A 17,834-nucleotide genomic window follows, 5' to 3' on the forward strand; every position below is an offset into this window, starting at 1 on the left:
GAGAGAGAGGGACGCAAAACTTGAGAGACTATTGAATGCTGAAAATGAACTGAGAGTTTCAGAAGGGGAAGGGGGAGGGGGGAAAAGAGGTGGTGGTGATGGTGGAGGGCACTTCTGGGGAAGAGCACTGGGTGTTGTATGGAAACCAATTTGACAATAAGCCATTAAAAACAACAACAACAACAGTGCTGTTCATAATAGCCCCAAATGGGAAACAGCCTAAATGTTAATCAGCATTGGAATGGATACGTAAATTATAGAATAATCCTGTAATAAAATACTATACTACCCTGAAAATCAACAAAACTACTCCTACATGCAGGAGTATGGTTTAGGCACCTGGGTGACTCAGTGAGTTCAGTGTACGACTCTTGGCTTCAGCTTGGATCATGGTCTCATGGTTTGTGAGATCAAGCCCTGCATTGGGCTCTCTGCTGACAGTGCAGAGCCTGCTTGGGATTCTCTCTCTTCCTCTCTCTCTGCCACTGTTCTGCTCACACACACACTCTCTCAAAATAAATAAGCTTTAAAAAATAAAGAATATTGTTAAATTCTCCCAAACTAATGTGTTGCCAGACACAACACAAAGTAGTACATACTGTTTAATTCCATTTGTATGCAATTCAAATATAAGCAAATTAATCTCTGATTATAGAATTCGGCAAGATTGTAATTTGAGCAGTGGTAGTGACTAGAGGCACACAGGGCACACTGCAGGTTCTGATTTACAGTCAGTGTTCTAATTCTTATTATAGATAGTGGTTACACAAGTGTGTTCACTTATGAAAATTGAGCGATACACTTTTCTATACATTTTTATGTTATTTTGTTTTACTTCAATAAAAATTTTACTTAAGGGGTGATTTTGGCTCAGGTCATGATCTCACAATTCATGAGTTTGAGCCCCCTGTTGGGGTCTGTACTGACAGCTCAGAGCCCGGAGTCTTCGGATTCTGTTGTTTCCCTCTCTCTGCCCCTCCCCCACTTGCTTGTGGGCGCTCTCTCAAAAATAAACCTAAAAAATTCTCCTTAAAAACAAAAAAAAGGCATCCTGAATTACGAAAATTATAAACTATTTATAATGTATTGGAATTTGACATTTTTCTTGGAGAAAACAAAAAAATCAGTTGGCCAAGCATATTCCCTGGCCAGATTCTTATTGTTGATATTACTATTTATGTTCACTGAAATCTGAAACTCTTCTTCCTGAGACTTCAGTGCTTGAAATTTAATATTGGGGCACTTGACTGGCTCAGTTGGTAGAGCGTGTGACTCCTCATCTTGAGGTCGGGAGTTTGAGCCCCATGTCGGGCATAAGCCTACTTAAAAAGAAAAAAAAAAGTATGTTCTACATTGACATTGAATCCAGTTGGGTTATACAGTTGGATTGAGAGAGTTAAGATCTAAAATTATTTCTTTTCCATTTTGTACTTTTTTTCTCAATAACCTATCTTTTATAAACAAAGAAACAAGCATTTATTATTTTTTGTGCTTTTTAAAATAAATAATTTGTTTTTTTTTAAATCTCTTTAAAAAGAATATAGAGGATTTGAAAGTCTAGGTAGCCCTGTACTCATTAGAAGCAATGTCTGAGTTCTCAAAACCTTGAAATCTCATAATTGTATTGGCGTTATTTAATGGTTATAACTATTTGGGCTTTAAAATCTTATTTTTATGTCATTTTTTTAAAAGTCTGTTTATTTATTTATTTTGAGAGAAAGAAAGCACCCATGTGAGTGGAGGAGGGACAGAAAGAAAGGGAGAAACTCCTAAGGAGGCTCTGTGCTGTCAGTGCAGAGCCCCACACCAGGCTGGATCTCACAAACTGTGAGATCATGACCTGAGCTGAAACCAAGAGTTAGATAAATACTTAACTGACTGAGCCACCCAGGTGCCTCTTTTACGTCATTTTAATATGTCTATTCCAGAAAATTAGATGATACCATAAGCAACTATTTTAGTTCTGGAATATTTAGTGTAGCCTACAAAAGAAATGAAATCTTTCTAAAACCCACTGGTTTTGGAGGTTAAAAACATGCACTGCTACTTTAAAATCTAGAAGGAATTTTCTTAGCAAGTAGAATGATTTTCCTCTAAGCAAGTGAATGACTTCAGGCTTTCTTAGACACCAGTTAAAAGATGCTCATTTAAGGAATTTATAAATCAGAAAATAAAGATGATTTCTATAAGTTGTGTTTAAAAAAAAAGCAACAACTTGGGGAATGAACTGTATGACCCAATTTTCTATTTTCAAAGATATATTAGGCCTTTGTGCAGTTTTTATTTATTTTATGTTGTAAAATGATCTATTCTTATACATTTTCTTGGCCATATTGAAGTTGTAAAATGTTAAGTGAGATGTCAAACAGGAAGACTTATAAAAGGAGAAAAAACACATGACAGATTTAACTGGAATTCACAGGGCTCTCTGAATTGCTTTATTGAGTAGCTTATACATGTTATTACTAGTTGTAACTTTGTACTTACCTACCTTGGACAAAGCAAAAGGATATTTTTATGTCCAGAGAAGCCTTGGACACTTTTGCAATCAACTTGCTGTTGTAAATCTGAATCCTATAATGCATTTATATGACCATATAAATACTTGTTTTCAAGGATAATTATGAAAATCTGTGGCATCAATTTTCATTGTAAATACCATATTTTAAGGTCAGGAAGACCCTAGTTGTGACTAATGTTCATGGTCACTAATAGAGAAATACTATAATATGTAATTATAGCATTTAATATGCCCTTTTGAGTACATAGTCTTCTTGAGAGTTGTTCTACCCTCACTCCATTTACTCTGAGAATAACTAATTAAAGAAATATTTAGAAGGAAAAATGATAGGACTTGATTGTTGATCATAAAAGAAGGATGAAGGGGGAGCCTGGGTGGCTCAGTCAGTTAAGTGTCTGACTCTTGATTTTGGCCCAGGTCATGAGCTCATGGTTTATGGGGTTGGCTTGGAGTCTGCTTGGGATTCTCTCTCCTCTCTGTCTCTGCCCCCTCCCCAAACATATAAATAAGCCTTTAAAAATACCTTATATAAAGAAAGGCCAAGGAGAGGAAGGAATCAACAATTATATCCAGGTTTCCAGTTTGAGTGACAGATGCATGATTGTGCCATTAATTGAGATCAAGAATGCAGGATATTGTGGAGAATAGTGAGAGATGAAATGGCTAGTTCTGTTTTGTCCGACTTAGTTTAGAGGCTTTGGGAAATCCAAATAGAGATGTTCAGGAGGCAATTGGAAATATATCAACCATTTAGGCAAATGATTCAGGGCTGAAAATGTAAAGTTAGGAATATATAGGTGGTAGTCGACATCAGAGTAACTGAGCAGTCCCAAGAAGAGTCTGTAGAGAGCATGAGTCAAGGACAGAACCCAGGAAAACGCTAATGTTTGATAGTAGGTGGAGAAGAAAATGCCATAGAGAAGCAAAGAAGAGTAGTTCATTGAAGGTGAACCAAAATCAGAAGAGTTTTAGTAGTGCAAACCCCATAAAGATGTGCAGTTGACCCTTGAACAATGTGGGAGTGAGGGGCGTTGACCCTATTTTATATACTGCACCATTAAAGTAAGCTAGAGAAAAGAAAGTGTTATTAAGAAAACCATAAGAGGGGCGTCTTGGTGGCTCATTCAGTTAAGTGTCTGACTCTTGGCTTTGGCTCAGCATGACCTGATCTTGTGGTTCATGTGTTCAATCCCTATGTTGGCCTCTGCTCTGACAGCTGTGGAGCCTGCTTGGGATTCTCTGTCTTCTTTCTCTGTGCCTCCCCTGCTCACTCTCCATTTGTCTCTCTCAAAATAAATAAATAAATAAACATTTAAAAAAGAAAATTATAAGAGAAACTACATTGACAATATGGTACTATATTTATTGAAAAAAAAATTCACTTATAAGCACACCGGTGCAGTTCAAATCTGTGTTGTTCAAAGGTCAACTGTGTGTTTTGCTTATGAGTGACACAGTGACTAGCACATAATAAGTACTCAGTAAATATTTGCTGAATCAATGAGTGAGCTGTCAATTATGCCAGATACAGAAGAAATCAGGACTGAGACATACTCATTAAATTTGGTACTATGGGGGTGATTGTAAGTTTTGCAAGAACAATTACAAATGACAGAGATTAAGGAAGCGAGACAGTGAAAAAGGTGACAGTGTAGGAAAAGGTGTGGCACTGGAAAGGAATACAGGGTAAACGTAGTGATTTTATTTATTTATATATTTTTTCTTTGGTTGATAAAGGATCAAGCATGTTAAAAACTAAGGTAGACCAGTTACCTAAAGAAGAAAAGGCCAAAGCATAAGAAGAAAGGGGCTAATTGATGGAATAAAGTCTAGAAAGATAGCAAAAGGATGAATCAAAAGCACAAGTGGAGGGATTGGCCTTGAAAGCCTCTTCCTTGGAGACTGGAGGGAAGCCAATGAGGATGGATAAAGGTATAGACAGTTTTGTTGGGGGGACATGAAATAAAGGTGACTGACACACTGGCAGCCTCAGTTTTCTGATAGCAGGAGGTAAAATAGTCTGAAGAAGAAAGAAGGGGTAATGTTGGGCCAAGGACTTAGAAATAGTGGAGGTTCAGAGCAGCAATCTCAGGACACACAGGGCAAAGTTGAAAACACTATCAAGTCGTATTGAAAACCCAGCGAAATATACTTAGGGTCCATGAGCTTATGCTTATTGTGGTTCTTTCTAATCCAGTAGACTTACATTTATGGGCCAAAACTCTATGAACAAAAAATAGACATTTTTATTTTTGGAGAAGGAAATAGTAATAACTATCAAATAAAATATGGTAATAAGATACTTGAGTGTTTACTCAGAAAATATCATTAGTGTTAATATTTAACCATTAACACATTTTATTTTGTGGGGAGACTGGGGTGGCTCAGTCAGTTAAGTGACCTACTCTTGATTTTGGCTCAGATCATGATCTCACAGTTCATCAGATCAAACCCCGCATCAGACTCTACAATGACAGCACTGAGCTTGCTTGGAATTCTCTCTCTCCCTCTTTCTTTGCCCCTCCCTGCTTGCACACAGGTTCTCTCTCTCTTTCTCTCTCAAAATAAATAAACATTAAAAAATAAAAACCATTTTACCTTGTATTACCATTTTTTTGAATAGTCACTGCTTTTTTTTAGCTCTGTAAAAATTTAATAACTACTTTCTTTTAAAAAATGGATAATTTGCTTTACTTTTTCTAAATACAATGAAAGATAATTTTACCCTGTGAAAATATTTGAGTTCTTTCATAAAAAGTACCGTATCAATTCTCAATACTTATAATAATTACACAATGAATTTAATAAGAGGTAGAACCTATGTTATTAACTACTTCTGCATCAGTTTTGGAGATCTCCAACTATCCCATTGATTTTAACAGAATAATATAGTTGTTTGTTTTGAGATCTTATTAACTATTGGTTAGTATGGATTCTGCATTGCTCTGATTCTAAGTTAATATTAGGAGATTATATATAGGACTAAATTCAGTCTTCTGCAAAATCCCAAGTCTATAACCTTTTTCTGTCATTTCCAAGAACCTAGTCAAAATAACCAAGAAAATGGTTCCTATGATTGGTAACACCATATTCATGGCTGTCGTGGTTTATTTATTTTGCTGGTCCTGTTATACATTTTAGTTAAACAAATGGAAACCTGAATTTGCATAAGTGAATGACTCTGGATATAACTCTAGTCCTGTGGCCCCAGAATTAGACTTTTTTTCTTTACCATATAGATAGTTTTCTGCACTTACATAATATTGTGGATATTGTTTGTCTATTCTGCCCCAAGAAGAGTTAAGCTTCTGTGGTTTAGGTGTGGTCTGTTTAGTGTGCTTTTTATTATGGAAAATTTCAAACATGTGACAGAAGGAGAGAAAATAATGAGTCCCCGTGTGCCTTATTACCCTTTTTCAACAATTTATCCACATGGCCAATCCCTTCCCCAACTACCACCATCCTAATTATTTATAATATCATCCATAAACATTTCATTATATATCTCTAAAAGATAATTGCTTTTAAAATGTAAGCACGTCACCATTGTTACTATAAATTTTAATAAGTATTTCCTAATATCAAGAATTTGTTGGGGGGTGCCTGGGTGGCTCAGTCTGGCTTCGGCTCAGGTCATGATCTCATGGTTCATGGGTTCGAGCCCTGCGTCCGGCTCTGTGCTGGCAGTTAGCTCAGAGCCTGGAGCCTGCTTCAGATTCTGTGTCTCCCTCTCTTTCTGACCCTCCCCTGCACATACTGTCTCTCTGTGTCTCTCAAAAATAAATAAAATACATTAAAAATTAAAAAAAGAATAAAAATTGTTTTATGTTTGTTTATTTTTTCTTTTTATTTATAGTTTATTGTCAAGTTGATATCCATTAACACCCAGTGCTCATCCCCACAAGTGCCCTCCTCCATGACCATCACCACTCCTTCCCCTTTCCCCCTCCCCCTTCAGCTCTCAGTTTGTTCTTAGTATTCAAGAAAGAGTCTCTCATGATTTGCCTCCCTCCCTCTCCCTCTTTTTCCCCCCTTCCCCTCCCCATGGTCCTCTGTTAAGTTTCTCCTATTAGACCTATGAATGAAAACATATGGTATCTGTCTTTCTCTGCCTGACTTATTTTGCTTAGCATGACATCCTCAAGGTCCATCCACATTGCTACAAATGGCCAGATTTTATTCTTTCTCATTGCCATGTAGTAGTACTCCGTTGTATATATAAACCACATCTTGATCCACTTGTCAGTTGATAGACATTTAGGCTCTTTTCATAATTTGGTTATTGTTGAAAGTGCTGCTGTGAACATTGGGGTACATGTGCCCCTATGCATCAGCACTCTATCCCTTGGGTAGATCCCCAGCAGTGCTATTGCTGGGTCATAAGGGAGTTCTACTGATAGTTTTTTGAGGAACCTCCACACTGTTTTCCAGAGTGGCTGCACCAGTTTACATTCCCACCAACAGTGTAGGAGGGTGCCCATCTTTCCACACCCTCGCCAGCATCTATATAGTCTCTTGATTTGTTCATTTTAGCAACTCTGACTGGCGTGAGGTGGTATCTGAATGTAGTTTTGATTTGTACTTCCCTGATGATGAGTGACGCTGGGCTTCATTTCATGTGTCGGTTGGCCATCTGGATGTCCTCTTTGGAGAAGTGTCTATTCATGTTTATTTTTGAGAGAGAGGGAGACACAGAATCTTAAACAGGCTCCAGGCTCTGAGCTGTCAGCAGAGAACCCAATGCAGAGCTCAAACCTACGAACCGCGAGATCATGACCTGAGCCGAAGTCAGACGCTTAACCAACTGAGCCATCCAGGCGCCCCTCAAGAATTTTTTTTAGGTTTTGTTTATTTAAGTAATCTCTACACCCAACATGAGGCTCAAACTCATAACCCCAAGATCAAGAGTCACACACCCTGGTGACTGAGCCAGCCAGGCTCCCCAATCAAGATGCTTACACATGTCCTTCTTCCCACAGTTTATTTGAATCAGAATCCATGTAAGATCCATACACTGCATTAGATTTGTGCATCACTTAAGTGTCTTTTAAGACCACAATATTTAAATCTCTCTTTCTCTCTCTCTGTTTTTTGTCTTCAGTTTACTTGTTAAAGAAACCAGGCTGTTTATAGAATAGACATTCTCAATCTGAATTTTGCTGATTGGGCTGATCTGATCATTTAGATCTGATTTTTTTTTTCTTTCAACATTTTCTTTTGATTTTTTATTTTTATTGGTAAGAATACTTGTTAGGTGATTTTGTACAGCTCAGTATTCTTAACATAACTGACCCTCCTGTTAAACTATATGAGAAAAGTAATAAAATTTTCAATTAAAGTGTTTCTTACATTAAGACTTAGAAAAAATATATACTTATGTATGCATAGAGTTAATGTTGACTGTTTCACGACCAGTTGTATAGTCTGAATTCTTGGAGATAAAAATCTGCATTCATAATGATGATGCTAAAGCAAATGTTTGCTTGAAATCACAGAAGACCTTGAATTTTCTGATAATTGTATTGATACATAGTTAATTGTTAACTCTTATGAAATAATTAGGCATGTGGTAAATAATGACATTAAAATGAGCTGGTGCTTTAATTTTGGCAAGGTCAACTTTGCTCTGTTTAATAATGTTGCATAATATACACTTATGGCCTTTAGTGTATTATCTTTGATTTTTCTACAAAGGTGCTTTGAGTGCAAGTCCAGACCTTTAAATTATAACTTTCTTTTTTAGAAAATGTAATTCTATATGATTAGGTTATCTCATGTAACTGGTTAACTGTATGTACAACTCCTTTTTTCTTTTTAGCCAGGACTAAAAGAAGTGGTGGAATCCTGCCGAGGAAAAAATCTATTTTTTTCTACCAATATTGATGATGCCATTAAAGAAGCTGATCTTGTTTTTATTTCTGTAAGTATTTTCTTTGGCTTTCTAAGGTGTTTTTTTTTTTTTTTTTAATTTCTGGGGCGCCTGCGTGGCTCAGTCAGTTAAGCCTCCAACTTCAGCTCAGGTCAGATCTCACATTTGTGGGTTCGAGCCCCACATCAGACTCTGTGCAGACAGCTAGCTCAGAGCCTGGAGCCTGCTTCCAGTTCTGTGTCTCCTTCTCTCTTTGCCCCTCTGCCTCTCATGCTCTGTCTCTCTCTGTATAAAAAATAAATAAAACATTTTAAAAAATAAAAAAAATTATTTTTAATGTTTATTTTTGAGATAGAGACAGAGTGTGAGAGGGGGAGGAGCAGAGAGAGAGACACACAGTATCTGAAGCAGGCTCCAGGCTCTGAGCTGTCAGCACAGAGCGCAATGTGGAGCTCAAACCCAAAAGCCAAGAGATCATAACCTGAGCCAAAGTGGGACACTTAACTGACTGAGCCACCTAGGCGGCCCTTGCTACGTGAGCTTTACTGCCTTATTGTCTATGTAGAAGTTTTATCGTGTTTTAATAGTAATCCATTGGTATTAATCCACATCATTGCTTAGTATAGAGTTGTCCAGTTGAGTTTAGGTTGTCATTTTGTCCAACACTTCATCATACCCCATAATCATCTGGTCAAATGTGTCACTTCCGATCACTGATAATAATTGGAGAAAGTTCTAGTCTGGGATCTAGAATTAGGAAGTGTTGGTAATATGTGAGCCCATGTGGTAATAGTGATGTTTGTCATCATTTCTTGTTTCAACCACTGCTTGGTAGAGGTGAGGTGAAGAAAATCAGGTAAAGTGTGCGTGCAAACTTATGGGACTCTCCGTTTTAGCTGAATTATGTTCCAGAAGTCATTTTTATTATTATTTTTTATTTTAGAGAGAGAGAGTGTGTGTGCATTTAAGTTTGTATTTATTTTAAGAGTGGGAAAGAGAGAGAGAGTGCCATGAGTGTGTGCTGGGGAGGGGCAGAGAGAGGAGAAAGAATCCCAATCAGGCTCTGTGCTATCAGTGCAGAGCCTGATGTGGGGCTTGATTTATGAACAGTAAGATATTGACCTGAGCCGAAATCAAGAGTTGGATGCTTAACCGACTGAGCCACCCAGTTGCCCCTAAAGATTTTATTTTTAAGTAATCTCTATACCCAACGTGGGGCTTAAACTTAACAACCCTAAGATCAAGAGTTGCATGCTCTACAAATTGAGCCAGTAATGCGCTCCACCAGAAGTCATTTTAAACTAACTTTTTGGAACTTGGCTTGGGTTGATTAGGTTACAGGCTAGTCCACAGGCACCTTAGCTCATGATACGACTAGCCTGTTGTACCTTTGTAATGAAAAAATAGAACCAATGCTTAGGAGTAAACTCCAATAATATTTTTGAATTATATTGCAAATATTTTTAAAAAGGTATTGATATAGGTCTGTAAACAAGGAGGATAGAAAATGAATTTAAATTCGGTTTTGGGGCAGCTGGGTGGCTTAGTTGGTTGAGTGACCAACTCTTGATTTTGGTTCAGATTGTGATCTTGCAGTTCATGGCTTCTGCTGCAAGTCAGGCTCTATGCTGGCAACGTGGGGCCTGCTTGGGAATCTCTCCCTCCTTCTGCCCCTCCCCTGCTTGTGCTCTCTCTCTCTCTCTCTAAAAATGAATGAATAAATATTTTAAAAATTTCTAATTAAAAATAAAATTTGGTTTAAAAGATCAGGATAACAGTATCCAAAATCTATAAAGAACACATCAAACTCAACACCCAAAAAACAAGTAATCCAGTGAAGAAATGGGTAAAAGACATGAATAGACACGTTTCCATAGAAGATATTCAGATGGCTAATAGACACATGAAAGAATTTTCAAAATTAGTCATGATCAGGGAAATATATATTAAAACCATAGTTTTAATAGTAAGATACCACCTGGTGGGAATGCAAACTGGTGCAGCCACCCTGGAACACAGTATGGAGGTTCCTCAAAAAATCAAAAATAGAACTACCCTATGGTCTAGCAATCACACTATTAGGTGTTTATCCAAAGGATACAGGAGTGCTGTTTCAAAGGGGCACATGCACCTCAGTGTTTATAGCAGCACTATCTACAGTAGCCAAAGTTTAGAAAGGGTCCAAATGTCCATTGACAGATGAATAGATAAAGAAGATGTAGTGTGCATATATATATATATATATATAAAGAAGAATGAAATCTTGTCATTTGCAACTACGTGGATGGAACTAGAGTGTGTTGTGCTAAGCGAAATAAGTCAGTCGTAGAAAGACAAATATGACTTCATTCATATGTGGAATTTAAGATACAAAGCAGATGAACATAGGGAAGCAAAGCAAAAAAAAAAAGGGAAGGGGATAAAACACAAGAGACTTAAATACAGAGAACAAACAGAGGGTTGCTGGAGGGGTGTTGGGTGGGGGGATGGGCTAAATGGGCAAGGGGCATTAAGGAGGACACTTGTTGGGATGAGCACTGGGTGTTATATGTAAGTGATGAATCACTAAATTCTATTCCTGAAATCATTATTACACTATATGTTAACTAACTTGGATGTAAATTATAAAAATATATAAGAATAAAGATTTTTTAAATTAAAAAATAAAGACCAAGATAATAGGGGTGCATAGGTGGCTCAGTCAGTTGGGTGTCCAACTTCAGCGCAGGTCATGATCTCATGGTTTGTGAGGTCAGGCCCCTCAGTTGGGCTCTCTGCTGACAGCGCAGAGCCTGCTTCAGATCCCCTGTCTCCCTCTGTCTACCCCTTTCTAGTTTGTGTGCTCCTTGAGTGGCGCCTGGGTAGCTCAGTCGGTTGTGCATCCAACTTTGGCTCAGGTCATGATCTCACAGTTCGTGGGTTCGAGCCCCGCATCAGGCTCTGTGCTGATAGCACAGAGCCTGGGGCCTGCTTCAGATTCTGTGTCTCTCTCTTGCTCTGCCCCTCCCCCATTCACACTCTGTCTCAGTCTCTCAAAAATAAACATTAAAAAAATTTTTTTAAATAATAAATTTGGAAAAATCATTAAAAAATAAAATAAAGACCAGGATATTAATTTATTACATACAATAAATAGAGGAAAGAAAACTTATATTTCCTTTCAGACTGGGAACTCCTTTAGGACAAGAACAGTCTCATTCATCCTTATATCTTCAGGGCTTACCTTGCAACATGCCTGCCCTGATGTCTGTCACTATAGTGTCTGTCTGAATCACTAAATGTCTGTCACATTTATTGAGTTCCCCAGATGCTTCAGGCTGTTCTGTCTGGTTATTACATTTATAAAATATCATTTCCATGGAACTAATAGAGGATTAAATTAAAACTAATGATGATAGTTAACTTTGCGCTTAAATAGTTAATTGATTCAGTGTTTATCTTGAAATCACTGAATATCTCACAGATACTTTGTTTATAATCCCAAATGCTTTCATCAGGTGAATACTCCAACCAAAACCTATGGAATGGGGAAAGGCCGCGCAGCAGATCTGAAGTATATTGAGGCCTGTGCCAGACGCATTGTGCAAAACTCCCATGGGTACAAAATTGTGACTGAGAAAAGCACAGTTCCAGTGCGGGCAGCAGAAAGTATTCGTCGAATATTTGATGCAAACACAAAACCTAACTTGAATTTACAGGTATTTAAAAAAAAGGAAGCATTAGAACCTGATTCTTATGTAAATATTGCTGCTTATAGTTACCCGTGGTTAATTCTAGGCTTAAAACTTTGCTTTGCTTTGCACTCAGGTGCTGTCCAACCCTGAGTTCTTGGCGGAAGGGACAGCTATCAAGGACCTGAAGAACCCAGACAGAGTGCTGATTGGAGGGGATGAAACGCCGGAGGGCCAGACAGCTGTGCAGGCACTGTGTGCTGTGTATGAGCACTGGGTTCCCCGAGAAAAGATCCTCACCACTAATACTTGGTCTTCAGAACTTTCCAAACTGGTTGGTATATAGCATTCAACTTTCCATTTAATTTAAAGCCAAGGACTTATTTCTCTTAAGCCTCATAAGCCACACAGGTACTTTCTTAATATCAAATAAAAGGTATGATTTTGAAGATAATATTCTTGTCCATTATGAAATAATTTCACAAGAGAAATAAAATATTGGGGTATAAAATATTCTGAAAAGTTCTAAATTTTTAAATAAAATGTAAAATGGAGAGTGCATTAAAATAGTAGTCTTAAAAATCACTCTTTCTTTCCCTTTTTTACTCCCATTCTTAAACATCTTTCTTCTCAGATTTAAAACATTTTCCTTTGCCATCCAAATACCTAGCCTCCTCAAATTGGGCCTATCAGTACCTTTTATATCTCTCTCAGTAATTTGTATCAATTCAATGAAATATAATCTAGACATTTAAAATTGCCATTTTAACTCATTGTACTTTTCCTTTTTTTTTTTTCCCCCTGAAGGCAGCAAACGCTTTTCTGGCCCAGCGGATCAGCAGCATTAACTCTATAAGTGCCCTCTGTGAAGCAACAGGGGCTGATGTGGAGGAGGTGGCAACCGCCATTGGAATGGACCAGAGAATTGGAAATAAGTTTCTGAAAGCCAGTGTTGGTAAATTGAGAATTTTCTGTACTTAGTTTCATTTATCTGGGTCTCTAACTTTAGAGAAGCCTTTTTTTTTTTAATGTTTACTTATTTTTGAGAGAGAGGGAGAGAGAGGGAGACAGAGGATCCGAAGCAGGCTGTGCGCTGACAGCACAGAGCCCAGCAGGAGGCTCTAACTCACCAACTATGACATCATGACCTGAGTTGGATGCTTAACCCCCTGAGCCACCGAGGCGCCCCAAGGAAATCTTTAACTTGATGCCCTTAAAATAATGATTCTATTATACATGTGACCTTCAATCAATCAGGAACTTCCCAAATGAAGCAATAATTAAGCTTATATTGTTTAATAATTACTGATTGATTAGTAGGATAAGCATAGTTCACTGTTTTACGAGGATTAATTGGTATTTAGTTAGAACATTTAGGAAGACTAAGTTCAGGAGCCCACATAGGAAATAACCCAATACCTTACTGAAGCAAACAGGAAAAAAATGTCCTGTCATTTACCTTACCTACTAATATACTTTTGGAGATGTGGCCTCGGTGAAGTGAACTGGTCCTCGTTGTTTGCCAGTTCTGTACTTCTGAACCATCCTACTTGCTAAAGTTTATTTGTAATCCCAAGATCAGTGCTCCTAGTGCTTTCATGGTCATTTGCAGACACAAACACAGCAGCAAAAAAATTGAGTCACCCAACACAGACATGTCCCCTGAAGTCTCATAAGGCAATGCTCTTGTTTTCTTGTTTTAGCTCCTATTCTGTAAATAAGTGCCCTTTTTGTGGTCTATTTAGTGTTATATTTTTTACGTTTTTGTGCTTTTCGTTGGTGGCTTCACTTTTTAAATGGCTCTCAGGCATATTGCAAAATGCTGTCCAGTGCTTTGAAGTGCTAGGATACTCCGCTGTGCCTCACAGAGAAAATTCATGGTTAGATAACCTTTATGCAGGCATGGGTTATGGTGCTCCTGGTTGTCAATTTAATGTTAATGAATCAATAATATTTATTAAATAAGGTATCTTTAATTTTTTTTTAACATTTATTTATTTTTAAGAGACAGAGAAAGACAGAACATGAGCAGGGGAGGAGCAGAGAGAAAGGTACACACAGAATAGGAAGCTGGCTCCAGGCTCTGAGCTGCCAGCATAGAGCTTGATGCGGGGCTCGAACCCACCAACTGTGAGATCATGACCTGAGCCAAAGTTGGACACTCAACTAACTGAGCCACCCAGGTGCCCCAAATAAGGTGTCTTTAAATTCATAAAAAGAAGAACAGGGGCACTGGGCTGGCTCAGTTGGTAGAGCATGTAACTCTTGATCTCAGGGTAACAAGTTTGAGCCTCATTTTGGGCATAGAGCTTACTTAAAGGGAGAGGCAGAAAATGTGAACAGACATTTCCTCAAAGAAGACATGTAGATGGCCAAGAGACACATGAAAAGATGCCCCGTATCACTCTTCACCAGAGAAATGCAAATCAAAACCATAATGAGATATCACCTCATACCTGTCAGAATAGCTAAAATAAAAAATACAAGAAACAAAAAATATTGGCAGTGATGCAGAGGAAAAGGAACACTCATGCACTATTGGCTGCACTGTTGCAGCCAGTGTGGAAAACAATATGGAGGTTCCTCAAAAATTAAATATAGAATGACCATATGATCCAGTAATTTCACTACTGGGTATTTACTCAAAAAAATACTAACTCAAAAAAGATAAAAAGCATCCCTATGTTCATTGCAGCATTATTTACACTAGGCAAGATATAGAAGCAACCCAAATGTCCATTGATAGATAAATGGATAAGGAGGATGTGAGGTACATACACATATATACATACCGTGGAATATTATTCAGCCATAAAAAAGAATGAAATCATGCTATTTGCAACAACATGAATGGATCTAGAGTATTATACTAAGTGAAATAAGTCAGTTTAAGGTAAGATAAGAATCAGTGGATTGTAGACCTGAAACTAATAAAACACTGTATATTTACTATCCTGGAATTAAATTTAAAGGTTAAAAAAAAAAAACATAAGGGGCACCTGGGTGGCTCAGTTGGTTAAGCCTCCGACTTCGGCTCAGGTCAGATCTCATGTTCGTGGGTTCGAGCCCCGCTTCAGGCTCTGTGCTGACGGCTAGCTCAGAGCCTGGAGCCTGCTTCCAGTTCTGTGTCTCCTTCTCTCTCTGACCCTCCCCCTCTCATGCTCTGTCTCTCCTGTATCAAAAATTAATTAAAAAAAAAACATTTAAAAAAATTTAAAAAAAACATAAAAGTTCAAAGCACAAAAAAATAAATAAAGTAAAATAAAATTTTAATAAAAATAAAATGATTATGTATCAATTTGTTGGTGAAATGTGACCATAAGCTCACAGGAACCTCTCTTTATTTCACCTAGGAGCAATGCTTTAGTATTCATTATTTTCACATTTGTGGCAATTTTGTAGAATGTAACTAGTGGATAATGAAAATTGATTGTATTTTGGGATATAAGTTAATATGGTTTATGTAAGGGTAAATAGAGTTTTATAGATTGGGCCATAGGCAGCCTTTCCTCTACTTCTGGGGCCTAATGCCTCTTCCCAGTACTGGTTTCCCTGCCCTTTTCTATCTTTTTAGTATTTTCTTTAAGCTACCATTTACTAAAAAATAGCCACTATTTATTGAAGGTCTATTTTGCAACAAGTTCTGAACTAGTACTTTATGTATCTCATTTATTAATCCTTGTAGCCTGTTAAGAAGGTGCTGGTTAGGGGCGCCTCTGTGGCTCAGTCAGTTGGGTGGCTGACTTTGGCTCGGGTCATGATCTCGTGGTTTGTGAGCTCAAGCCCCATGTTGGGCTCTGTGCTGACAGCTCAGAGCCTGGGGCCTGCTTCGGATTCTGTGTCTCCCTCTCTCTCTGCCCCTCCCCTGCTACTCTCTGTCTCTCAAAAATAAATTAAAAAAAAAAAAAGTGCTGGTATTTCCTTTATAGAGATGGTTAGGGATCAGGGAAATTTTTACAACTTACTGAAAGTCATACATCTGGTGAGTGGCTAGGTGTTTTGGACTCCAAAGCACATGCCAATCCTCACTGTATATTGAATTGCATTAGAACAGGGTGGGCAAACTATTGTCTTCAGGCTAAAATTGGCCCACGGCTTGCTTTTATAATAAAGTTTTATTAGAATACCACCATGCCCATTTTATTACATATTGTCTATGACTGCCTTTGAGCCACAAAGGCAGAGTTGAATATTTGTGCCAGAGATTATGTGACCCACAAAGGCTAAAATATTCACAGTTTGTCCCTAAAAGTTTACCAGCCCTGTGCTAAAGTATGAGAGGTGGGGCAGTGATACCAGGTGAATGAGGAATAAAATAGAAAATGTAGCCATAATCAAACATTAACTACAAGATTATCTAGAAATTATTTATAGAGTTGATTAGTTGCTTGCAAATTTCATACAGTGTTTAAACTCAATAACTTTCCAACATCTAAATTTTATTATTAGCAGTCCTAGCATAGGGTCCCCTGGCTGCCCAGTCAGTAGAGCATGTAACTCTTGATCTCGGGTTGTGAGTTTGAGCCCCCTGTATGGTGTAGAGTTTACTTAAAAAAAATTGTAGCATAGGCTTTCTGATTTAGTGTGACAGATTTGTCACATGATTTAGTTGTGGTTCTTAGATAAAAATACTGTCACTTTTTTCTTCAGGTTTTGGAGGAAGCTGCTTTCAGAAAGATGTTCTGAATTTGGTTTATCTCTGTGAGGCGCTGAATTTGCCTGAAGTCGCTCGGTATTGGCAGCAGGTACTAATCTTTATAGTCAACGACTTTTGTTTAACTTCTAATTAAAACCTGTCACCTCCTGTGAGATGTTTTTGACAGAATTTATTTATTCTGGAAACTCAAACATCACATTCAGTTTGTTTATATTAGGTTTATTTATTGGGCTTCTGTGTCTTTGTCTTTTTTGCTAATGAACTCTGATGGAAATTTGTGATAAACTATATGTCTTATAGTTTTATAACACATTTGCTCTCAGAGTAAAGCAAGAACTGTTAGTCTTAATTATAGCTCTTTTCTATCCTGCAAGGCAGAAAATCACAACAAAGGAAGGACCTGCATTATAATGCTGTCAGGTCATTTGTGTGTGTTGATTTTGTTTTGTCCCTTTGAGATTCACAGAGCTAAAATTAGAGACCCTTTCCAAACTGACAATGGAGTTCACATTAACTGAGTGCTTTCCCCGTGCCAGGTAGTTTTTTAGGTACTTTGCGTATTTCATTTAGTCCTCATTGCTAATATTATCCCCCATTTATAGGTGAGGAAACTGAGGCTTAGAGACGTTAAGTAATTTGTCCAAGATACCAGCCAGTATACATATCTTTCCCCAAATATTTTTTCTGCAACTTTATAGTTTTTTAGATTTCAACAGTGGGTGACAATATAAGGAAACACACATTTTTAAGGAAAATGTACAATGTACGGTTTGTTTCATTCAGTTCATCATGATGACTTTATCTTCCTGTCCATCGTGGCAAACATGCAGATAAAGGCTTGATTTTCTAACACTCTGGGCTCATTTTCCAAGCTCTCAGGTTTTGAGACAACCCTTAGAAACTCAGTGCCTTAAAAAAACACACATAGAGGCACCCAAGTGGCTCAGTTGGTTAAGATTTGACTTCGGTTCAGGTCATGATCTCACTATTCATGAGTTCAAGCTCCACGTCAGGTTCTGTGCTGACAGCTCAGAGCTTGGAGCCTTCTTCATATTCTGGGTCTCAGTCTCTGTCTCTCTGGCCCTCCCCCACTTGTACTCTGTCTCTCTCTCAGGA

At 37.8% G+C, this 17,834-nt stretch overlaps 1 protein-coding gene and 1 long non-coding RNA gene across 3 annotated transcripts in view; one reads left to right on the forward strand and one right to left on the reverse strand.

Annotated features, from left to right (window-relative positions):
* Nucleotides 1-13,595, reverse strand: part of LOC115298428 — a 20,760-nt gene extending 7,165 nt beyond the window's left edge. The window contains exon 1 of the long non-coding RNA XR_003911742.1: nucleotides 13,526-13,595. This is a non-coding gene — a long non-coding RNA (uncharacterized LOC115298428). The remainder of the gene's footprint in view (nucleotides 1-13,525) is intronic.
* The window catches only part of UGDH (UDP-glucose 6-dehydrogenase), a 33,223-nt gene that overhangs the window by 8,959 nt on the left and 6,430 nt on the right, over nucleotides 1-17,834 (forward strand). For both annotated transcript variants that reach the window (XM_029947139.1, XM_029947129.1), the window contains 5 exons: nucleotides 8,340-8,441; nucleotides 11,888-12,088; nucleotides 12,198-12,395; nucleotides 12,869-13,016; nucleotides 16,712-16,806. In XM_029947139.1, coding sequence (XP_029802999.1) covers nucleotides 8,340-8,441; nucleotides 11,888-12,088; nucleotides 12,198-12,395; nucleotides 12,869-13,016; nucleotides 16,712-16,806 — 744 coding nt within the window. The remainder of the gene's footprint in view (nucleotides 1-8,339; nucleotides 8,442-11,887; nucleotides 12,089-12,197; nucleotides 12,396-12,868; nucleotides 13,017-16,711; nucleotides 16,807-17,834) is intronic.

This window comes from Suricata suricatta, chromosome 1 (assembly GCF_006229205.1).
Source record: "Suricata suricatta isolate VVHF042 chromosome 1, meerkat_22Aug2017_6uvM2_HiC, whole genome shotgun sequence".
Lineage (NCBI taxonomy): Eukaryota > Metazoa > Chordata > Mammalia > Carnivora > Herpestidae > Suricata > Suricata suricatta.